This window comes from Hippoglossus stenolepis, chromosome 23, assembly GCF_022539355.2.
Source record: "Hippoglossus stenolepis isolate QCI-W04-F060 chromosome 23, HSTE1.2, whole genome shotgun sequence".
Taxonomy (NCBI): domain Eukaryota; kingdom Metazoa; phylum Chordata; class Actinopteri; order Pleuronectiformes; family Pleuronectidae; genus Hippoglossus; species Hippoglossus stenolepis.
This window is the reverse complement of record NC_061505.1, coordinates 15,188,160-15,213,515: the sequence shown is the minus strand read 5'-3', so window position 1 is coordinate 15,213,515 and position 25,356 is coordinate 15,188,160. Positions and strand designations below refer to the sequence as shown.

Below are 25,356 nucleotides of genomic sequence, written 5' to 3'. Positions count from 1 at the left end.
CCGCCGCCATTTCCATACACAAGTATGAGAATTCATTAGGTGTGCGTCTTATCGAACGGCGAGCCGATGAGCCAGCAGCAGACGGTCCTCCAAGGTGGAGCATGATAGAGCAATTAAAATGATAGTCAGTGAGGCCACGCTGCTAATTGACTTGTGATTAAAGCCAGGGCTGATTAATACAGTGAAGGCGGCTCTGCTCTTCTCGGCCTCGATGGCGAGGGCGTGTGTTGGAGAGCTCGTATGTGCTGATGCACGGATATGGGCAGACAGATGGGCCCTTGAGTCGAGCTGTATATTGAATAGCTCGGCGTTCGAGTGCCCGCACGTAACAAACTTTATTTGTTTTCCATCGTTTTTCAACAGCCTGTCTAAGCAATTAAAGGTAAGGTAAGCAAGATTTTTACCATCCCACAGCACAAAACGACCATAATATACAGCATCTGTGCAGTTTGATAGATTCGTTGCTAATAAAAGATTATTTGGCCAGATGCTGAGACGTCTGGCTTCCAAACTGGTGCTGCAGTCCCGGCTGGTCACCTACAGAGTCTCCGTCATTAATCACAAAATGAAATTTGAAAGAGTCAGTGCTCCCAACTTAGAGGAGAAGAAGAAAAAGAAAGAGCGATAACACAATTTCTCCGAATTAAAGGGATGGTTCACAGAAAACTTTAAGTTCACTCATTCTCTACTCATCACTATGCCGATGGAGGGGCGGGTGAAGTGTTTGACTCCACAAAACACTTCTGGAGTTTCAGGGGTAAACAGCGTGGCAGTCGAATTCACGTACCCTCGGCACACGGAACAGCTCACACAATCTCGCCCAAGGCCACGCACGGGGTGCGCGTATGCGTGGCTACATCCGCTAGCATTGCCACTTCGGGTAGTTGACTTTTAGGCTTAAAACTTAATGTAAATGCTGCTGTTTCGAGTCGAATATGAGTGTCGGGGCTTGCAGACACTTGGATGACACCACACGAGCAGTATGGAGGATGTTATGTTGGGTGGCTGAGACGTCTCATGCTAATGCATTAAGGGAAAACTCTAATTCAAAAGTGACAACACAACAGCGAAAGCCACAACATGAATGCTCATTGTGGGAACTGTTGGGTTTCTCGATCCTCTTTAAGGTCCAACCTTACTATGTAAAGTGCCTTCAGATAATGTGTGTTATAATTAGGCACTATACAAATAAAATTTACCCCTGAAACTTCTAAAGTGCTTTTAGGACTCAAGTAGGCCTCTAATGACAGGACACCTAAAAAGACATTTTGTTAATGTTCTTAAATGGTAAATGGTCTTTAATTATATAGAGCTTTACTAGGCTTGATGACCACTCGACGTGCTTTACAGGACAGTTTTACATTCACCCACTCACATTCATACAGTGCATCTATGTGCAGCACTTTCTCTATGAGAGGGGGGCAATTTGGAGTTCAGCATCTTGCCCAAGGACACTTAGGAAAGATACTGGATACTGGAGCCGCCAAACTTTCTGGTTAGAGGACAGCCGCTCTAACCATTGTGCTCTTATGCAACTAATAAATCCAGAAATGTGTCTGTCTGTCCTTCGATTTTTCTCAACGACCGCTCATCATGCCCGAGTTGACCCAGCAAAGTGCAGTGTTCACGGTGAAGGTCTGTCGACTGCAATGCACGGTAACATCGTTCAAGGGACACGATGCAAGATCGGTTCTCGGCTGTCCTCGGGCACCCCCTACAGACCTGATGACGCCAGCCTCCACCTTTTGCCGTGTCCGTGCAATAAATGGACATTATCGGCGGACAATATTCCGTCTGTCTCTCAGCTCCCTGGTGACATTAATGCGTCTTCTGCAGCAGCGTGTTTGAGCCTCTCAGCCTCCTGCTCGCCGAGGGGCTGCGCCTGGTCTAAGTGTAAATCAGAAATTATCAACTGAATGTTTTGTGCCTTTTTATAGGCTGCTGTTTTGTGTGGCCTGTCTCCGGCCACCACTCCCTGGCCTAATTCCTGCTGTTTTGGCTTTAGCTCCGGCTCCTGGCTCCTGCTCCTCTCTTTTTGTCCGGACTCACCTGTTGGCTCGTAGTACCTTGGCTCTGCTGTCCACGGTATGTGCACGCCGGTTCCAGCTGCAGGCAGGGCAGCCGTGGGCCTGGCAGTTTGTCGGACACTTTTATATATTTTCCTGAGTTGATTTACTTAATATTGCTTTTGTTCTGTTTCATTGTTGCTTCATTGCTTTCCGGGTTTATGATTTCGGACAACGTCCTCTTCAGTGTCCTTGGTGGCTCTGCCATGATGTCCACACTGAGGATGGCGAGCTAGTTGTCTCTTATAGCTTTTGGCTCTAGTTGTTGATGTGAGACATTTGCCATAAGAAGGTCATAATGTTCCAGCATGATACATTAGTTACGTAGTACAGTTCCCATGTCCAGGGGGCGCTGTGGCAATGAAACATGTTCCCATTATAAGTTTGTGCACCATTAAAGCTGTTGTTTTAAGGTACAAAAACTCCCTAGTGTTGCTTTAAGGCACGGAGAGCACATATATTTTTTGATATATTTCTAATAAACAACAAATAAGCTGCTGTGCAACCAGTGTCGACCTCACCTGCACTAGAAACCAAACCTTCGGGCCTCATATATAATAAACAAGAAAATACAGGAAAAGGTTTTGGTGATTCGGGGGAACCCACCAGAGAGAAAGGTCAGAGAGTTGTGTTTAATAAAATGTTAGAATGGGAAGTGACCCTTCATCATCATCATCATCATCATGATCATCATCATCATCATCATCATCTGGAGTGTGTTCACAGCTCCAGCACTATGTTTCCTCCTACATCGCATCAAGTAACACTTCAGATCTGTTTACTCGCGGTGGTCGGATGAGTCAGAGGAAAACAGTGTTTTTAACAGACACCAACGCACCTTGGATTGAAGCAGCTAGCGCCGTTAATTACACCTTCTGTCAGTGTTGTGACAAAGAGCTGCCTAACCCCCCCACACACACACACACACACACACACACTGCTGCGGTGGAACCTGTGCTTTACAAGAGCATGTTCACATCATCGACCTGTCTGTTGAAGGGTCTCATGCCGAAAGTCGACTCCCTCACAGCTTAAAGGTAGATCACACCATGTCCAAGATGGTCCCCCGCCTCTCACGTGGCTTTCTGTCTGCTGCTGATACCTGCATGTAGAATGTCCAATTTCTATTTTTCAGTTTCCGCCTTGATGTTTATGGAGTAATTTGCTTTTCAGCGTGCACTTAGGGCTCCTCTGAGCTATACCTCAGCCATTTCCAGTTTTCCGCAGTTCTTCATGTTGTATATTGAAACATGTCACTTAAGGGGTATTGCCTGATTGTCTTGCAAAATGAAAATGACTGTTATGATAGATGGTCCTAACGATCTGTATTTATATAGAGCTTTTTTAGGCTTGACGACCACCCCACGTACTTTACTATACAGTTTTGCCATTCACCCACATATACAGTATAAAATACAGACCACTTACACACACTTATACGGTGCATCTATGTGCAGCACTCTCTCTATCAAACAGTCAATTCAATTACATTTTATTTGTATCGCTGCAAATCATAATATGCATTGTCCCAAGGCTCTTTACAAACAAGGTCAAGACCTTACAAATTGTAGAGAAACCAAACAGTTCCCACAACGAGCAGCACTTTGGAGACTGTGGAGAGAAAAGACTCCCTCATTAACTGGAAGAAACCTCGAGAACCAGACTGAGTGTGGGCAACATCTGCCTCCACTGGCTGGGGTGAGCAGGGGAAAATGGGGAAGAGAGGAGAGATGGAAAAGAGGGAAGAGAAGAGAGAGAGATAGGGGGGAGGACAGGAGGGTGGAAAAGAGGGAAGAGAAGAGAGATAGGAGAAGGAGAGATAGGTGGAAAAGAAGGAAGAGAAGAGAGAAAGATGGGGTGAAGGTGAGGAGAGGGGGATAGAGAGAGAGAGAGAGAGAGAGAGAGAGAGAGAGAGAGAGAGAGAGAGAGAGAGAGAGAGAGAGAGAGAGAGAGAGAGAGAGAGAGAGAGAGAGAGAGAGAGAGAGAGATGTAGTCAGTAGTAGTAGTTAGTGACATGTGGTAAGATAAATAAATGTGGGGGCAGAGAGACAGAAAGAAGGGGGGACGTGCTCACTCATACACTGCAGGCACAGCTGTCAGAGGTAATTTGGGGTTAAGTTGCATTGTGGGTAATGTACTGTGGGTGTAATGCTGGTGCTTGTCCAGTCCTCTTGACCACTCACAGTGCTTTACACATATGCAACTCAGAGTTCCATCTGGTGAACTCTGGGAAAAGTCATCTACCCTGACTTCACGGAGAGAAGCAGGTGTACGATGTAACACAACAATGGCGGAGCTCATGGATACGTAGGGCTGAGGCCCGTATAGACTCTGTTGGACTCGTGTTTCCTCGTTTGTGTGAGATTGAGTGACAGTGCGTGTGTTTGTGTTCTCTGTTTATAAAATAGCCGAAAAAATAAAATGTATAATGGCGTCTGTTGCCTCATGCTTCGTTTTCCCTCCTCTGCTGTGTTTAAGTATGGACGGAGGCTAAATAAACATCAGCTTCTCACGGTCAGCCACGTTGGTTTACATTTGACGGCGTGCAATCAGCGTGCATTGGAACGCTTGGAAGTTGGAACACGGAAATTTCGAGTCAGAATATCCGACATCCGAGTTATCTGGAAGGCTTTACAGTACAATCCACATCCACCATTCATGCACCCAGTCCTAGAGCGCTGCTATACCCAGTGCTCCTATATTACACAGCCAGCACAGCTGTCAGGGGCAATTTGAGGTTCAGTATCTTGCCAAAGGAAACTTTGGCATGTGGAACAGTGGAGACTGGGATCAAAACGCCGACCTTCTGGTCAGTGGAAAACCCACTCTCCCATCCCTTTAATCTTGATGGGTGTGATCTAATTTTTACTTTGAAGGCTAACTGTCTCTGTTTTCATCTCTGGATTTCCTTGTTCAAGTATATTTGTACAAATTGAAGCTTTATTAGGCAACAGCCTTTAATATATACACATGAAATCCCTTCAAAGTATTGGATGTTCATTTGTTTTTGTTGTATAGCATCAAGACATCTGGGCGGTTCAGGAGTTCAGAAGATGAATATGTGATGGAAGTTCAGAATTTCCTATTTGTTTACTGGTTATTTGCATCTACATGTGTTAGGAAACCCAGTTTGAACTTTCTGTTTGAGCCCACCTGTTTGTTTTGTGGCTCAGGCTTCCCTTACAGATCGACTGTTTGAACATCAGATAGCTGTGACTGTCTGCTCCTGGGTTTCACCTGTGCAGACTGGTTGTTGTTAAATGCGTAAACCAACATGAAAGCTGTCTATTGGAGGAAAGCAGAGACGTACTGAGGCTGAGACAACAATCGATCATTAATGTCCCGAGAAAGAAATGTCTGTAGCTCAGTCTTTGTGTAGTGAACAGACAACCGGCAACAGTTGACAATAAAAATGACAGAATAATGAAAACTATAGAGGTCAGACCACAAGATGCAAACCAATCATCAGCAGTGAGAATCATGAGACCATTACGGAGATGAGCCGCAGGAACAACATCCTGGATGATGATGATGCCATAGTGATGAAAAGGTGAAGACAGACAGGATCGCTTCATGATCCAGAACATACACGTTCATCTGTGAAGCAGGGCTGCAGAATGACACATTGGTGGATGGCTGTGGCTCAGGAGGTAGAGCGGGTCATCCACTAACCAGAAGGTGAGTGGTTCAATCCCCCAGCTCTTCTAACCCCATTCAAAGTCTTTGGGTAAGAGACTAAACCCCACTTTGCTGACAGCGTAATAGAAAGCTGCATGAATGGGTGAATGCAAATTGGGCTTGTCAAGAAGACTGGAAAAGCACTGTTACACCTTACCCACAATGCAACTCAACTCCTAAATTCTCATAGGCTCAGCCAGAGATCCTGTTTTAAGGTCATGTGACCTGGTTGACGTTTTTTGCAGCCCTGTATGAAGTCAGACACAAATTCCAACCAGCATGCATTGTGTTAGGACCAGCATGCATCATGTTAAGTCAGCGCTGCACAACACCGCATCAAGTCGAACTTGTTCATGCTCTGAGGTAATGCCTTCAAGTTAAATTGTGTTCTGAATCGTCACAGACGTCACTTGGTTAGAAGACACGGTCATTGGTGTTGCTGCTATTCACACTCGTGACTACATGTTTCTTGTAGTTTGCAGTTGCAGCATTGTGAAAAGTGTGCTTTCTCCTCCATTTTCACTCTCCTCCTTCTCCCTACATTAACAGTCTTTTGCTTATTTGCTTATTATTTGCAGGTTGATTATCAATCAGATTATTTAGACGATTTCAAGTGGGATTTTGGCGCAGGCCAGCAGCTCACACAGGGAGAGTGAGAAGAGATTTGCATGATTAGGTCTCCGAGAAAGACGTCGCTGAGCACACTCAAGGTGACGGAGGACGGGCGAAGTGTGCTGCGCTATATGACATTTTTTTATTGCATTTATCTTATTTAATTATGCATGTTGATGGAGTTGCGAGGTCAGCGGTAACCCAGAGTCCTAACTTAATCATGTGTTCATAATGTGTGATGTCGTTTCTTCACTTATCTTTCTGCTTAGCTCTCCCTGTACTTACCAGGGCAGGTGGTGGGTTCCAGGCAGGTGAGGCTGAGGTGGTAAACGCCTGTCAGTGGAGCAGGGGGGGGGGAGAGAGGAGTTGGCAGCTTTGGATGCGAGGCTGCAGATTTTTACAAGTTTTGGTCTTTTCTTTTGCCTTAGTATTATTTTGTTTTGTTGGATCTCTCTGGGTTTGGTTTTTAGTTGTAGTACATCTTTGTTAACGCACAGCACAGTTCTTCACACCGCCTAAGGATCTGCTTCTTCACTTCCCAGTGCCAAACAACCTCCTCCACCCCTAAGGTTGTGGCACTATTAGACTATATGTGCAGTCAGTGCTATCCTTCAGTCGTAATTAGAAGAGCATGAGCTACATTGATGGTGTTGATCTCGTTAGGCCTCGAGCTGGCTGCGGTAAGTAATTGTATCTTATTAAGAATCTGCAGTTTGACTCACTCATGCGTGGGCACAGCACAGTATATTGAGTTTATACAGCCTAACCCTAATGACTTCCTGTCCACTTACCTGAAGTTGACGACAATAAAACACGTGAACTGCTCACATTGTTAAAAACATACAGTAAAAAAGTAGTTTTAACTCCTCACCTCAGGTTTATTTTACTTTTTTAAGGCAATTATTTTTGCATACCTTTTTCAAGTTAAGCCAACTTAGGATATTTTACAGTGTACTAACTTTGCTAAGCTATTATTTTGTATTATTATCAATCTCAAACTTTTGACTCTTTGCATGAAAAATACAAACGAGACTCTTAAATCATTTACAATTTTATTTGAACCCCATCCATGTTTTGATGTATGGAAGACGGACACAGTATGCGTAACTGTAAATACAATATGAAGCAAATTAAAAAAACAAAAGGCGGATCTCTACGGGAGTAAGCTGTTAAATCCCTCCTGTCACGGAGCCAGGTCGACCAGAACCTGGATGGTCTGGGCCAGCCGACTCAGCCCTTCATCCTCCATGATGAGCTGAGGGGAGCACAAGGAATCCTGGGGAGGGGACAGAGAGAGGACTGAGTGGATGCAGGCAATGTACAGGCAGGTTTCTGCACTGGGCTGCAGATTATAATTCTAATAATGACAGTAAACAAGCTAAACTTTGCTGTTTTTCCAATTGTCTTATAATGCACTAATATATTGGTTGAAGAAATTGAAATAAACATTGTGTGGCTTTTGCATCATGTTCCCGTTGCCTCTGGATGTTGCTGCTCGACTTCTGGAGTGCGAGACGAGTTCAACGTAATAGTGCCAGTGCATAAACTCCAAAGTTTGTGAACTTTGGGGGTGTTGGCAGCGAGGCCAGACGCTACGTGTCGAGGATCCCAGATTGTTGGGCCCCTGTTTGTTTTAATTCATGCTAACAGCGTGAGCTCTCCGGGAGGTTTCCTATAAAGTTTTCTATAGTCTCCTGTAATCTGTCCCTGGGCCTGTTGCTCTGTTGTGTCAGGAACTTTTGGAGGAGTTTCAGACAGCCCCTTCAGCACGGATAAAAATAAACTTCTTAAAGTTATAGTTTTTGTCATAGGAGGACCCTGCGCTGTCAGTGGAGTTTGTTGATTTTCTCACAATATTCACTCCATTTACACATTGTGGCTCGGCTGTGGCTCTTTTTAATCATTGGATCTGTGCATGAAGTATAATTCACCTGCAGTTGTATATTGAAAACTATCACTTCAGGGAGGTGTTGCTTGGAAATCCAGAGACAGAAAGAGAGTTTTGCCTTCTAAGTAAAGGTTTTGGGGGTCTGAGCTGCGGTGGCTGCAGCGGTCAATCCAATGAGGGCTTAATTAGGCGATACAGCATTTAGACAATATCGACTATTGAAGAATAAGATCACACCCATCAGCATTCAGGGCTGTGGCTGTGGCTCAGAGGGGGATGAAGTGTCCTTGGGCAAGATACCGATCCCCAAATTGCCCCTGATGGCTGCGCCAGGAGCGTGTGAATGATGTCTCACTCCTCCTATTCCCACAGGTCAAACAAAACAAAAGAAGTTTGACGAAGTAGAAAAAGCTATCAGTGAAGCTGCATTATTGCGTTTTCTTGCTTTTTAAGTGATCTCATCTTCATCCACAGGTGTCTGGAATAACGTGGGGACTGAGGAGAGCACTGCTTCCTGTAGATCTCTGTTCGCTGGCTAACGGCTGCTAGCTGCCTCGTTATACGAAGGTGGTTTGATTGATGGGATTAAAATCTTCTCGATGATTTTTTTACATTACATATCATTTAACTGATGCTTTTATCCCAGCGACTTCAAATAAGTGCATTCAACCATGAGGGTACGAACCAAAACAGCAAGAATCATGTAAGTATCTTGGGTACATTAACACTTTCATTCACCTGCTGCAGGACTCAGTCCACAGAACCCTGAAGTAAAGACCTGCTGCAGGACTCAGTCCACAGAACCCTGAAGTAAAGACCTGCTGCAGGACTCAGTCCACAGAACCCTGAGGTAAAGACCTGCTGCAGGACTCAGTCCACAGAACCCTGAAGTAAAGACCTGCTGCAGGACTCAGTCCACAGAACCCTGAAGTAAAGACCTGCTGCAGGACTCAGTCCACAGAACCCTGAAGTAAAGACCTGCTGCAGGACTCAGTCCACAGAACCCTGAAGTAAAGACCTGCTGCTGGACTCAGTCCACAGAACCCTGAGGTAAAGACCTGCTGCAGGACTCAGTCCACAGAACCCTGAAGTAAAGACCTGCTGCTGGACTCAGTCCACAGAACCCTGAGTAAGACCTGCTGACCCCCTGAGGTAAAGACCTGCTGCTGGACTCAGTCCACAGAACCCTGAAGTAAAGACCTGCTTCAGGACTAAGTCCACAGAACCCTGAAGTAAAGACCTGCTGCAGGACTCAGTTCATATAACCCTGAAGTAAAGACCTGCTGCAGGACCAAGTCCACAGAACCCTGAGGTAAAGACCTGCTGCAGGACTCAGTCCACAGAACCCTGAGGTAAAGACCTGCTGCAGGACTCAGTCCACAGAACCCTGAAGTAAAGACCTGCTGCAGGACTCAGTTCATATAACCCTGAAGTAAAGACCTGCTGCAGGACTCAATCCACAGAACCCTGAAGTAAAGACCTGCTTCAGGACTCAGTCCACAGAACCCTGAAGTAAAGACCTGCTGCAGGACTCAGTTCATATAACCCTGAAGTAAAGACGCTGCTGGACTCAGTCCACAGAACCCTGAGGTAAAGACCTGCTGCTGGACCACGAGTAAAGACCTGCTGCAGGACTCAGTTCACAGAACCCTGAAGTAAAGACCTGCTGCTGGACTCAGTCCACAGAACCCTGAAGTAAAGACCTGCTGCAGGACTCAGTCCACAGAAGTTTAATTATCATACAAGGGAGAGGATACATTGTCCACCTTAGGGCTTTATATTTGTCTTAATAATCTCTTGAACTCCTGTCAAGATAGGAAGTGACTCTAGGTTACATCGCGCCCTCAAGGATATGAGGCTCTGGGTTTCATTTTAACATTAAATACCTAGGTAAAGCTACAGTGTGGGTGTGAACTGGAATGGCAGCGCTCTAGATGTGTGGACATAAAGGGCAACTGGCCGCTGAAAGAGTTAACACATTTATAAGACAGGCTCAATGACATTCTGTAGCAAAGCATGTCATTTCAATCTCATATACAGTGGCTATCAGAAACATCCGCACACACACACCCTGTCGAATGTTGGAGTGTTTATTGCCTCCAGGCCTCAAATGAAAAGCCATTTATTCGGACCTATTTCCACTTCTTCCTTGGCACAGGCAACCAGGCGGGTCAAAAATAAAAACAACCGCACGCTCACTTGTGTTATAAAACAGAGAAGGTGTGATGTGTAATGGGCAGCCTGAGCCGTCCCTGGGGCCTGTTCCTCAAACACAGCTTGATCAATTCAGGCTAATACGAAGCCGGCCCGGCTGAAATGATGCAGTCTGTCCTCGTCCAGCTGAGTTAGTGTTTCTACCACGGTGAGAGATTGAGGTAAAGCCTCCATGGAGTGGGTTTGATTGACAGCTTCAGGGGCACCTATTTGCGTGCGGTGACTTTTCGGACCTGCTGTCATTATTCTCATCGGTGACGTCACAAAATTGCCACAGTAGTTCCACCTATTGTTCACCTGAGCATTCTCCATCAGTCAGAGGAAGTGGTGACACTGTGTGGGTGAGGAGGCGTTGCTTTAAATTTGCATTTGTGACAGTATTTCAATGGGTGTGGTTCTATATGTGTATAAATATATATTTACATGTACATTATTTGGCTGGACAGTTGCATGTACTTCTAATTATTTTTTCCTCTATGTCTGTCAAATGTTAATAACTGTAGATTTTTTAAAATACACTTACATCTGCTGTACCATCATTTTACAGGCTATGTTAGTCCAATGCACTACTTTGTATAGCTTCAGTTATTATCTTTAAATCTGTATTTATATTACTTCAATACTCTGCCGCGGCTACTTGTGTTTTTCAATCACCTTATACTTCAAATATTGTATTGTCAATATCTCCATTAGCATATACTTCTTTACAGTGACAGCTTTGTATTAGATCTGGTGGCTAGACCATTCTTGACTCATTTTGTCCTTTTATTATTCTTATGCTCTTGTGTTTGACTGTTTTGTGAGATACTGGATTCCTAAATGTCCCTCAGGAACAATAAAGTATCTATCTATCTATCTATCTATCTATCTATCTATCTATAGTTTACAAAAAATTCAATAAAATATGAATCATAAATAAAATGCAACCTATACATCCCAGCCCCTCCCATCTTGTCAAGGCTACGCTCCCAGAACACGAGCCGGCCCTGACCGACAAACTGCTAGAAGACAACTTATCAGTAACTTCTGTTTATCAAATATTGATAGACAAGTACGCTAGCCAATTATTTATCACAGTCCTGCGAGGGCCAGAATCCAGGTTTTTATCTCAGACGTTACTTATTGATTGCTATCGGGACATGAATTTAAAAAAACACCTACCAACTCACATTAAATCGAACCAGAATATAACTAAACTAAAATTGAAATCTGTCATTGTATGAGAGATGGGTACAGCCAGGCCAGGTTGCCAGTCCACCAGAGGGTCAACACACAGAGACCATAATAGCAAATGCTGTATGTAAATAATAAATTAAATAATGTAACACCATAAATGTTGAGGATATGTTTGAGGTCAGAAAGCTGCTTGTTCCACACATCGCACCGTGTTTCAATCCGCTGACTTTTTACTTGCACTTTCTGTTTGCGCATAAACAACTTAGATAGAGGTTCTGGAATTTCCAGAATTTTCTGGAGGCAAAGAGTTTTAATTGCTTGGCTGAGTGGAAACGGTGCATCGATAAAAAGAAAGTGAGACAAAGTGCAAAAGACAATAGTTGTTCAATATGCATGTGACTTAAACGGTTAATGATTAATGAATATATTTCGTGTGCTACGGAAACGTAGAACTAATTATAGAGGTGGACACAAACTTGCTAACAGACATGAAGATGCACATGACAAAATTAAAATTATGATTTTATGTATTTATCGTGTCTTAAGGGGCAGACAAATCTAATTTGAAAATAGACCGAATATTTATTTGGCATGGACCAAACACATACTGAAATTGAGGATGTTTTAAACCAATGGGGAAAAGCATTTATAGAATGTATTTCTGTATTTAATCATTAGTCACCAGGGATCACTCATTTTAACATTGATTTTTTCCCTGAAATTTAAAAATATCCTCATAACTCCAGTTAATGACCAGTTGTTCTCAAAATAGATGAATTCCAGTCAAACCAATACGACACGGCTCAGCTCTCTCAACCAACAGTCAGTTAAATAATGAAATATAGTGTTTTAACAGATCTTTAAGATCATAAGAGAAAAACTGACCATACCACTGATTCTCTCTGCCTAAACAAGTAGTTGCTGAAAACAAATATATCATGAAATATTTTGACTATATATTTTAATAAACGTAAATATCTTATTTAAAATTCAAAGGATTATAGATAATCTTTCTAAATATATTATTTTTCATATTAAAATGATATGTCAGCTCAGTCTCTCCCTGATCGACTTGAACTACTGTCACTTTCTTTCATTTGGTTCTTGGTAACAGAAGACATAAGGCACCTTGAGTTGTAGAAATAAAAGTGTTTATAATTATATTGTTGTTTGGAAAGAATTTGGCAGGTCCTGCATTATCACTTCTTTTCACAGCTCTGCATAAGAACCCTAGTTTGAAACTTTTTAAAGGCTAATTTTAGGCTTATGATATATCAGCTGGTAATTTGCTAACATAACATAATAGTGTTGAAGCAGATTACCTAAAAGAAAACTGACGAAATGCCAACTGTATTATTTCAAATAAAAGAAGTGTTTTTTCTGGGTGTCTGGAGTAAAATGAAGCTCTAACCCGAGGACAACCTGCACTGCATTGTGTTCTGGTATTATGTCTCTATGTCATATGTCCACTGGGGTGAATATAGTGAATTTTGTTAAGTATATGTTTTCCTGTATTTAACCTTCCTGGTGTCACCTAACAGGTGCAAAACATCATCTTAGTTTCCGATGAGGCTGAGGGGAATATCACAAGTTCTGTGCAGAAACCAAAGCCCTGGACAAACTGAAGTTTTGCCTGATGGCGGCGCCAGATGAAAAGTCAGGATCACCAAAGTGAATAAAGTTAATCCCCTTGAAAACATGTCTGTTAAAGATGCGCCGATAAACGTTTGGACGAGGAGATATATCGAGAGTCAGAGGATGAGCCCAGCGAAGGGATCGTTCGGTGTCGCTGTAAAAGATATGTCACAAAATGTCAAAGTCATGGCGACACTAGAGGTCAGTAAACCACTAATGTATTAGCCCTTTATTAACACGTTTAGCTGGTTTATTTCAATACAATAGTGATATGGCAGTTGTTTTAGTTTAAAATTCTGATACTAAAAAATATATATATATATATTAATAAAGGGCAAAGTAATGTCCTGGCCCCCAATAGCTTACTCTGGTTGCCTACTGTGATGCCATATGACTTGCATCATTAAATGGTTCTCAGCTAAAGAAATTGACCTTGAGAATTGAATGCAAGTTTATTTTCTCTCTGAAGGATGTGTTGTTATTCTTTTCTTTACCGGCAAACTGTTTTGACAGCGAATGGCAAACATCATTTACTGTATGTCATTCCATCCTGGTAGTTGTTGCATCAGATTCCAGCTTTTGAAATCAATCTGGATGCATGTGCTGCACCTCCTGCACCGAGTGACGTCTGCTGCACCTCTTTATTCCACAGTGAGTGAGACGGGGGGGGCCCTGGATTGTCCTCAGCGGACCCCTGGAACCCGCCGGACGAGCTCCCCCACCCACCAAAACATGACATTTCCCAGTTACGTCTCAAAGAATTCTAATTTTCACTCTTCATAATCAGTGCTCCTGACTCTGTAGTGATTACTGATTAACCTTAGAGTCTGATGATATGCATGATAATCCAGACGTGGAGGGTGTGTGTGTGTGTGTGTGTGTGTGTGTGTGTGTGTGTGTGTGTGTGTGTGTGTGGGTGTGTGGGCAGCGGGCAGACTGCAGGCTGAAGTGATGTAGAGAGCGGAGATGAAAAAAGGGCGACACTGCAGTTTATGGAGTCGCCTTCTGGTGAACGGTGCCGTACAAACCTACACGGGCTGATGCTGCCTTTTCCCTGACCTTCACCCAACACACTCACCTGCTCCGACATGGGCCAGCTGGAATTTATGATGGTAAACCTCCTGTCTGCAGAGCACAGGGGAGCTTTGGACCAGATTAAAGCACAGGGCACAGAGGAGTCACATCAGGGTATCTGCATTGCCACACTCGAGCATTAAGACCAATCAGGACCAAATCCACTAATAAACGTGGCAGTAAACACATATTTTTTGTCAACAAATTCCCATGTCATATATTCGCCAAGCCAACATCTAGGTCTCATCCTTTTTGTCGGAGTCTGAAAACACTTTTTCATGAATCACACTGAATTGGATCTTAGTTGTGAGATAAGCTTGTGCAGGGGAAACGGTGGATCTCGGAGTTTGAAAGAAAACAAAAAGAAAAACCGATGTGAGGTTTCTGCTTCCCAAGGACTTCCAGCAGAGCTTTGATTGAAGTCCTTGATGAAGAGTATATTTGCTTTTTGTGCTCCAGTAATAACTGAAAGTCCTATTTCACCTTTTTCTGCCATTTCGAACATTACAAACATTTATTTTCCTTGTGCTTACTTGAAAGTCAACCAGGACTTGAAACACACACGTTTCCCGATGTAATAAAACATGTGTTGGCGAGAAAACTTCAGGTACACGTGAAAGAAATGTTTGAAAGAAATACGAGAAATATATAAGATGAGTAATTCCCAAATTCAAGAGGACACTGGAGTTGGAAACTATATTAAGCGTCGGATGAATCTACATTTGGTGCTCTGGTGGGTGTGGTGAGCAGCAGGACTACAAAGGAGCTCGAGGACAGAGAATACTTGTCAGTGTGATGCATTCATTGTTGGCTTGGCTCATGGGATTTGACGACGAGAACAAAAATATCGAACACTGCCACGTTTAATCTCCCACGTTTAGATTTTTTTGTTGTTGTCAAACTAGGATGTTCAGGCAGCTGCAGATACCCTGATCACACATAACAGTTTCTGGCTGATTATGCAAAAGCAAGAAGAGCAAGCAAGCAGAGAAACAGCATATGGTCAAAGTTTTCAGTTTTAATAATTTCTTTACAGCGGGAAGAACAAAAAAAAAAAAAACCTTTACATATAGATTTATATAAACTCAAAAAAGTTTCTTCATCATCATATAAATATAAACACAACAGTATTTCTGTTCCCCTAACATATTTAAGAATATAGCTTGGTCTAAGCCAGTGAATGAGTTACTGTGTGCTGCTTAGTCAGTTTCATTTATAAAATATACATTTGAATTGAAACAGTATAAATTCGTCTTAACAGCAGAGTAATAAAAAACCTCAGACACGGGAAGGGACGTTTTTACAGTGGACATTCTGACCTTGGGACAGCAGAGATGTGAACATGAAACGGACTGTGGACAAGAATAGTGCTGTAAAGCATATTAAATGAGTGAATCAAGAAATTAAAGTATATTTCAATTTCAAAAGGAAAGTCTTTTGTAAATCTGGGGCCCCAGCATGTTCAATATTAAATAAATAAACAAATAAATTGAAATATATATATACATATAAATAAAAGGAACCAACATAAAAATGTTAGTTCAATTATTTTTTATATTGTCACATTTAATTTTTATACAACTACTGAAGTTTTCAAAAGTAAGTTCTTTGACATCACTTACATAACGGGCAGAATTTGATGTTAAATGCGATGCTATTGTTTTTTTCCTCCATATTTGGCAAATAAGAGATAAATTAACAATTTGCTAATATCACAGGATTGAAAAGGTTGTGTTTTTTATTTCATTGGAGCCTTTAAGCATGTAAGCTCAACGACTGCTACACAAATTAGCCAGTTAGCTCCTGTTATCTGAATCAATAGTCAATCATAGTGAATTTAGTGAGTTAACTGGTCTCTGTTTTGACGTAGCTTAACAAAGATGGACATTACTCCAGATTTACCTCTTTCTTCAAGAAAAGACACAATAATGAAAGAGCAAAAAAAAACGATTTTCTCTTTGGACCTTGAGCCAACAGAAGGTAACAAATGCTGACTTCTATTTTCCTACCGAGTAACAGGACTCCCTGGCTAGCGTGTGAAGCCTTATTGATCTAAATAAAAGAGGTTAGCTACTGTTTTTGTGCACTGCGATTATTTACTGATACAGCGAGTTGGTAATTTCAGGATGACGTTGTCTCTCGAGCTTAAAAAGAGAGTCTGGATAATGTGGGTTGATTTTTTAAGCTTGCTTCAGGGGCCTGTAATTTAGTGCACTGACTAGATCCCTGTCTTTGAAGGAAAAGACGTCCAGTCCTGCTCCTTCTGATAACATTGTTCGATGGGTCAAATCAGGGGGTAAAGACCAGCTACCGTCAGAAAATCACAGACTTGGACGCTTTTTGGCTTCAAGTGCAGGGAAAGAACGTCAGGAAGTTAAAGACAGTGACGGTGACTTCAGTAACGCATGAAGGAGGCAGGGGTACGAGAAAAGGTGTGGATTTCCCCCCCAGGACATGGACGTCTTCAAGGAAGATAAGACATCCAGCAGTTGGCTGCAAGAATCAGTCCAATTCAGTCTTTATGAAAACTAAAATAATCACATAAATTCATATAATAACGAGTTTAGTCTGAATATATTCTTAGTTTGTCAGATTATCCAAATCATTCAATCAAATAATCATTTAATTAAATATTATGAATATATATTTAACACTTTGGGGCTCCATATTTTAAACCAATCAGTCTTAAAAGAAAACAGGGAGTAAGGTGTGCTGATATAATGATGTTGCTCTCTCACACACACAGCTACAGAAGAAAAGCCTTAAATATATTATTTACTTCACTTTTTACGATGACTCGGTTTAGACTCGCTTTAACATCTTGAACCTTAACAATCTCGCGCTTATTTACATCATCATCTTTTGAAGCCCACATCAGTCAAGTGAGAACAGTAATCAGATTACAATCTGTGTGTAGTTGACCGGCTATGAGCAACACAGCATGTGGCCGAATTAGCGCAGGTTATTTAACGCTCTGTGAAATGTGCCCGAACCTCTCGGGAATCAATTATTTACCAATCCAACGAAGGGCAAAAACTTTTAAACAATCAATATTATTTTAACTCTGAATAATTGAATATTGATTACTTCTAATTCACCTTTGTGTGTGTGATTTATAGCACAAACGTATTTCAACAAAGCTTTAACAGGCTTGAAGAACCAATGGCGTACATGCTGAACCCAAATTAGTGACGCCTCTGCTTATTCACTGGAGACAAATTTAACCAATAGAAAAAGTTAAAAGAAAAAAATAAATAAAAAAAAGCAATAATTTAATAACCTGTTTACATTTATACACATATGAAATCAGCTGGTCCAACGGACCAGTGACAACCACAAAAAATACTTAACACGCAGGCAGCATCCTGGGGGTTGTACCGTCTGGGACGCATGAAGCTTTGGGGAGGGTTGATGAAGCGACATTGCCCCCTGCTGCTCACAGTTAACATAGCAGACACTAGTACAGTCTGCAAGTGGTCAGTGTTCATTCAGTAAGAGGCACTGTATCATTTGTCTCGCTGTCCCATTGCAGCGTGAGATATAACATTACTAAACATCCACGGTCCATTTGAACTAACCTGCACCTGCCTCAATGCTAAAAATAAAACAAGAAAAATCACATTCACTATTCAGTCTTCAACAGGTTTCTTGAACAGCTGCTCTGGCAGGACGAGGAGAACGCCTGCAAACACGCGGACTGGAGTTTAGGCTGTAACTGTGATCTCAGGGCAGAAGGGATCTCAGTGGCTCGGTGAGCAAAGCTGATGAACAACAGTCTTGTGATGTGGAAGAATACAAAATTCAAAAAAAATCTATCCAGCATTCCACACTTTTCTGGAATATGTTGTCAGTTCTGTCAGTACTGACTAGAACCAGGAGCTTTTAGATAAGGTACTGACGCATCCTGCTGACCCCCTGAGATTTATCACTGTTTCCTAACTCGGTTCTACACGCAGGTCCGACTGCTCGCGTTTGGTTGATGATTCTGCCACAAGCCCAGAACTCAGCAATTAGGTTTGTAAGTAGGACGTCATCTTATCTGATAGAACAGGCTTTGAAAGGCAAACCCAAGTTTTAACAAACACCTTTTACACAACGCAACAACTGTGTTGAGCCTCAAAGCTGCACTTATCAATATTTCTTATATGGGCAATGGATGAAATGATTGTGGGAATTTGAAAAAGTGAATTTAAGCATTAAGCCTTTAGCTCATTGCAAATAACTTGACCCATGTGGTTCAGTCTCACGGCCGCAGGCAGATGTTTACAGCAGATGTTACACTGACTCCATATGAATGCGTAAGTTTCTCTCTGTGGTGTGACGTGTCAACCATGTCAGTTTTAAAAGGTGATGGGTCACAGGTTGTGTTTATGCAACTTGCTGTATTGCCTGCAAGTTATAATAACTAATGCAGCTTTAAAGTTAACTATGGATCCATATGGGCTCGATGGCTGCTGCATATGTTGGCATTTAGTTGTGTGTGTCAGCGTATGAAGTACGATTAACGTGGACAGCTTTAAGTTGAGGTGTGAACGCACACAGGTAGCAATGACAACACATCTTAGATCTGATGCCAACACCAGGTTTGAACAGGGCCAAAGTAAAGAACTTGTGCTTGTTGCTGCTTTAAGGGGCTCTGATCTCAACATTAACAAAACTACCTTGCATGTCTCCATGTTTTGTTGTGGATATTGTGCAACATATTAAGTTGTTGAGGAGGATCTTCCAGTACGGACTGGGAATGATTTGGCCCTGATCAGGTTATATACTGTGTCTGCTGCTTATCTACGAGGGGGCGTTGGTAAAATGCATTAAAGGTGTTCCGTGTAAATGTTTGTGCTTCCTTCGCTCTGCCTAGTCATGTCCCGGCCACTGAGATCCTTTTTGCCTCCGAGCACCTCTACCTCAGATTTACAGTGTTACTGAGTGAAGGCTAATCTAGGCTAAGGCATTTCACTGCTCATCTACTCTCATACAGTATCTGTCCATCACATTAGTGCTTTCTATTCCTTAAAAAGGTTGAAATGGAGCTGTGTGTAGTGTATTCTATTTAAAGGTGCTCTGCAGCATGCTCTGTATGGCTCCAACATCCCAACACACACTCTCAGGACTTAAGACATCTGCTCTAAAGTCACAGAGTATGTAAACTGAAAAAACACACACACGCTCTCACATCCACACACACACACAGTGCGGCGTATTGTCTGAGATGACAGCTGGGAGAGCGGCTGTGTGTTGGCCTCACACATAGCAACTGTGACTGCCCCACACATTTCAGTTTCCACGTATGCGTGTGTTCACTATGTGTGTAGAGCTGTGACTATGCAAGTACTTTGTGTTGTGTGTGTCTCCTCTAGGGGAGAAGGTAGCAGTAGACGACGTAGAGCAGGGCCATGACCGCACAGTAGAAGAGCAGGAAATCTGTGGACAGCAGCGACGAAGACGAAGACGAGGACGAGGACGAGGGCGATGAAGACGAAGGCGAGGAGTGGCAAGGGGAGTGGTCCTCCGCCATTCCACCCCCCTCCGCGGCCAGCAGGGCTGCCACACAACGCAGCACAGCGGGCAGCTTACATAGAAGCACATCAGAGCACGCACACACATCGGTCTGGACAGGACACACACACACACACACACACACACACACACACACACACACACGCACACACACACACACACACACACACACACGCACACGCCACACACACACACAGGAGGAAAATACATGTAGTTAAAACTAAGGAGACAAGAGAGGGACAAAACAGTGTAGAATTACACAAAGCAGAGTGAGGGTTGGGCTGAAACCTGAACTGTTCCCAGTCCAACCCTGACAGGACAATGTAGCACAACAACTGAGCTTATAGCAGGTGGGAAATTCTTCTGGACTACCTCTTTAAACATTGCATTACAACATCTGAGTAGGCAAAACGCCAATGAGTTGTGTTAAAAGGGGGAGAGAGGGAGAATGATAATAACAGGTTGCTTTACCTCAGGGACTCCCAGCTTGCGACAAGCGGTGATGAAGTTCTCCACGTTGAGTCGACACTTTGCTGAACTAAGTTTTGGCTGCAAACAAAAAAGTACAGCACGATCACGTTTAGGTAATATCACCTTAAAGTTAAAATGATTGGTTTGCTTTTGTTAATTAGTCGGGATCAGGATGGTGTCAATTTTCAAACCTCGTCCACAGAGAGTATCAGGCCCTTTAAGTCCTGATTTCTCTTTTATATTTCAGAGGGACACCTCCCTGTTTTCTCATCTGCACCTGTTAAAATGAGCTTGATGCAAACCCAACAAACTCAACCTGTTGTCCTGATTGAGAGTGAGTGGAACGGGAGCTCATGTTTATCTGTGAAATAGTGAAACTGTGACCCTGTTCCTGGTCACATCCGTCCTGAGGGATCTGATCAGAGGTGCACAGGTTTACGTTCAGCTCTGAACGCACCCAAATGTCCTGAATGTGTTCCGAGATCTTTCACACCACATTTGGAGGTGGTCTGAGACGCATGTCTTCTTTTGCTGTGAACGCAGATGTTGGGGGGTTTTTTTTAGGAACCGACTACTCGGCTGACGTCCTCTGGCCTGCTCAAGTTTCACAATGAATCAAACATTTCTACACTTCTCAGTAACCACGCATTGATTTGATTATCGATAATGATTGATGCTTTTCTTTGTTGGTCAAATCTTTCTTCACAGAACAACTGCAGGAGATGAATTAATAATAATTAAATAGCCCCTCCTGACTCATCTCTCTTGCTCACTCATGTCAACACACACACAAACACAAAATATCATTTGGTCTGAAAATTGAAATACGTGACGAACGTGATTATTAATAAAAGAGGAGGGAAGTGAGATCCGATCACAAGTGGTCACATTCAGGAAGCATTTTTTATACCAGGTGTGAACAGATGCACTTAACACCTTCCCCTTGTGATCTGGTCAGGTCTGACAGTCTGTTGGACAGTACAGCTGTCATATCATACATAATAACATATATGCCACCGTGAGCTGCTGGTCAAAACGAATGGAGCTTAAGACAGACTACAATTTGCCAGTTGATATTTATGTTGTGTGGATTAGGTGATAAACATAAACTCCAGAAGCTAGTATGGCTAGTGGGCTAATAACTACAGTCCACAAAGCTGCTCAAACATCTTCCGTCATTACACTCAACACAGCTCCTCTCACACTCAGACGTGAACAGAATTATCCAATAAAGAAGTGAACATCATCAACGGCCAATCATTTCCAGGCAGAGAGGACGGGAATTTATCAGTTCTTCACACTCACCACTGCTGGGGAGGGAATGTGGATGATTGATACGGAGCGTGGTCGAATCTGGTTAACCAGCTGGCAGAGGATGGTGCCGTTGGATAAGGCCTCACCCAGATCCTCCGGCAATATGATCTTCAGCCGAGACTCCAGAGTCTGAGCAAAGAAGACAGAGTGTGTCATCACGTGTATTTTCCCAAAAAACATTTATAGTATAAACAAAGTATTAACGAACAGGATTATCACAGTAATGGTATGGAAACATATGGAATTATAGAAATCTCAGTCTGTCTGTGGAACGCATGTCTCGACCGTTCCTCTTGTCAGCTTCACACTTGGCGTGTATTGCCCGAGGAGTAATGCCCGAGGACATGTGATACATTCAATATTAATAAACTTTGAATAAACAGGCAAACAGCACCTTGCAGTCATTAGGGGTGAGGCAGTGGGCTATGTCCTCAGACAACCTCCAGCAGTGTTCTGCAACTGGTGTTCCGTGGGTCAAAGGTGGCTCGCCAACAATAATCTCTGTCCCACCAGATCATTTTGATCAATTTGATCATTTGTATATCTTCATATCAGACTGACACAGACATTCACAAATGTGTCAGGTGCTGATCTCTGTCAGGGCAGCAAGATTCATAGAATGACTTCCTCTTAAGCAATTTGTTTACAAAGTAAAAGCACAACAATCATTTTGTTGCTGCAGTGCTGTATTCTGAGCAGAAGTTGTGACGTTGAGTCTGACAATTGTGTTGATTACTCAACGAACCTCTGAAATAGCCGACATGAAATGTTTGAAGAAATACAGGAGGTATTTTGGCGAGCAGCAATAAAGCAAATTTAGTTTAATTTTATGAAGATTAATGATAAAATTGGTGCAAAAGAACTGAATCTGGTTGATCATAGGTAATTTTTACAGTTTCAGAAAGAAAGCTACAACCAGGATTACCATGGGCCAAGCAAACAGTCCATTCCATTCCAAGCAGGCAGGTATAGGGACGTATAACGGGCAATGCATATACGAAACACAAATATATTGTAATAATGCCATTTGATGTCATCTATACCATATGATAACAAGTGAGCTGCTATACACAAGTGATTGGTTAATCTCAATAAACTGTAGTCTCTAATCTTACTGGTTGCAAAAGTGAATGCATTATTACACTATATAATATAAAACCTGTTACCTTGCGTAGATATGTGATGTCTTGTCTCTCCTCTTTAGGAGAACGCAGCGTCGTGCGAGACTCACTTCTGCCAGACTCGCCCAGAGTAAAGATGGAGCCTGAAAACCAGACAGTAGACAGTGCTGAACCGTTTCTGATGCAGCGTGTGTGTGTGTGTGTTTGTGAGGGTGTAGTTAATCACAATTAGAAATAGTAATGGATGGAAACTCGTGGTCATGGAACCACATCATACATTTCTTATATTTCTCCCTCAAAGTGCATTGGAAAATATATTTGTTAATTAATTCTTGCTCGATCTGGTCATTAAGTGCACAAATTTGTTGAATATGTTATCATAAAAAGCTGTATTTCTACCGGTGTTTTTGAGAAATTATCAGATTAAACTCTCACGACTAAAAAAGGGAAGTTCAATCCAAGCATTTGTACCTGTGGGTTTGACATTGCTGCGGGAGGAGGTGCGGAACAGGAAGCTGTTGGGTTTATGGGTCTGACCAGGTGGAGGAGACGTCTTCGGGGAGGGCAGGACATCTGATACAAACATTCAGGCCAAATTTACCAGTGTGTGAGGCCGGATACACACACAAAGAACATATCTGGATACCATGGTGTTTATATGTCACAACGGCACAGGAGAAGTGTTGGTAAATTACTGGGAGATTCAGTTTAAAGCTGGTAAGCGAGTTAAAGTATGATACTGTTTCTAAGCTCTGAATTTTAAGGCTGGAGAGTACACAGTACCTCAGCAGTTTAGATTCTATAATAAAATCTAAATTCCACTTAAAGGGTGTTGAAATCTTCAGAAAAGATAGTAATTGGATCACTTTGAGGAAGGATTGTCTTTACGTCAAACTGAGCTGTTTTCAAGGTAAAGAACAAACTTTCACACTCAGTAAAAGAAGAAAATCCACCAGCAGAGCCTAACTTAAGAGCCAAAAACTTCGAATTTGACCGAACATTTAATGCCAACCTCGGGTACTGTGAGTTTTCCATATCTTCCATTTGCCTATGTCAGTTTGGGCACAACTACCAATTATTTAGCCTGTTATTCTCGTATTTAGAGAATGAAGAATGCCACTGGTTCAAAAATGCCCACATGCAGACACCTACAAAATCTATAACCTACATCCAATCAGGAAGCTGATGATCTATATTTGAACTATATGCATTTGTAAAGGGGGTATAACATCAGTTTACATTAGTTCACTGGTTTAACGTCACTGATGAGCTCATTTAAAAAAAAGATTCAACCATTTGACATGTATTCCACCTTCTCACAGTGATCGGCCAGGCTTGCTGAAGTATGAGAGAATACTCTAATCACTTTTTGTCTTTAAGGATTGCTTGTCCCGAAAGTGTGCATTCTGCTTGTGTGAGTCATTGTGTTGAGATTTAAAAGAAGAAAACAAAAAAGTGGGGATGGCCTGGGAGAGATAGCCATGACAGTAACATTTGAGCTCTCCCCATTTTACTGTCACCCTGTAACACTGAGTTTACTACTGATCATCTCTTCATAGAAGTTGTGTGTGTGTGTGTGTGTGTGTGTTGTACCTGGTCTACTGCTGGAGCGCGGTAGAAGTACTGATGGAGACAATGGGCCCATCTGTTCAGCGCTCTAATAAAAAGAGACAAGTCATAAGTAACAGAGGAGTCAGCTGCATTCACAGAAGACATGAAGGATGCTACTCACTGCACATCTCTGCCGCATGCCTGAGAGGGAGCTGCTGTTCTCTGGAGATCCACCACTAGGGGGAGACATACACACAGTTTATTCTCCAAATACACACCCTCATGTCTCTTCATTTGAACCACACTGAGGAAAATGTGAAAATTGATGAGACGTGTATAACTGAGACCACCACTCAGTGTCTTGTCTGTCGCCCAGCTGTGTGTTGAATATGTTCCACAGGCCTTACTTACGCCGAGCTACTTCCTGCCTGCGGTGCCGTGGCCACGTGACTTCCTGTTTTGGTCGATGACTTCAGCAAACTGCAAAATTAGAGTTTCGGACATGGAGAGCGTATAATTAGATATGAGAGGCAGAAGGGAGTGGCCTCTGACAGAGAGCTGCTTCTTATGAGAGGAGCACAAACTGCTCCACACATAAAAACTTCCTGAAGCTCGTATCCGCTAAATGCAGACACCCATTCATGTTGCTCATGTCATGTGACGCCTGTGTCCAATCCATTTATACGTTTTAAGCCTTCTCTAAGATGCCATCAAATGCCTCCTTCTTTCCTGACATCACATTAAACATTAGTCTTACAGTTGAAGACATCATGTTCAAATATTGGTATTTATCAATGAGAGTCAGTGAGTGTGAGGGTTAACCTGGCTTTCTCTCTCTGCTGCTGCAGCCGCTCTCTCTCCTGCCAGATGAGCAGGGTTCCCGGCCTCCTGCGTTCCTCCAGGGTGGGGCTGGAGGGGGATAGGGGAGATGAGGAGGGCGACGACGGGGGGACCACCTCCACGCGGAGGCTGGATCTGCAGAGCAGACAGGGACAGAGAGAGCAAGAGCAAGAGCAAGAGCAAGAGAGAGAGAGAGAGA

General features: G+C 42.7%; 1 protein-coding gene across 2 annotated transcripts in view; it reads right to left on the bottom strand.

Moving 5' to 3' along the window:
• Window positions 1–7,394: 7,394 nt before the first annotated feature.
• lrch4 (leucine-rich repeats and calponin homology (CH) domain containing 4) overlaps window positions 7,395–25,356 on the bottom strand; it is a 50,914-nt gene continuing 32,952 nt past the window's right edge. Inside the window, exons 10-18 of one of the 2 annotated variants that reach the window (XM_035148223.2) lie at window positions 25,140–25,292; window positions 24,729–24,797; window positions 24,499–24,553; window positions 24,360–24,423; window positions 23,238–23,339; window positions 22,812–22,909; window positions 21,637–21,774; window positions 20,332–20,409; window positions 7,395–7,632 (exon numbers count right to left, since the gene is read on the bottom strand). In XM_035148223.2, the coding sequence (XP_035004114.2) occupies window positions 7,540–7,632; window positions 20,332–20,409; window positions 21,637–21,774; window positions 22,812–22,909; window positions 23,238–23,339; window positions 24,360–24,423; window positions 24,499–24,553; window positions 24,729–24,797; window positions 25,140–25,292 (850 nt within the window). In that variant the 3' untranslated portion in view covers window positions 7,395–7,539. Of the gene's footprint in view, window positions 7,633–17,714; window positions 19,952–20,331; window positions 20,410–21,636; window positions 21,775–22,811; window positions 22,910–23,237; window positions 23,340–24,359; window positions 24,424–24,498; window positions 24,554–24,728; window positions 24,798–25,139; window positions 25,293–25,356 lie in introns of those variants that run through there. The other variant, XM_035148221.2, reaches the window with a different exon arrangement.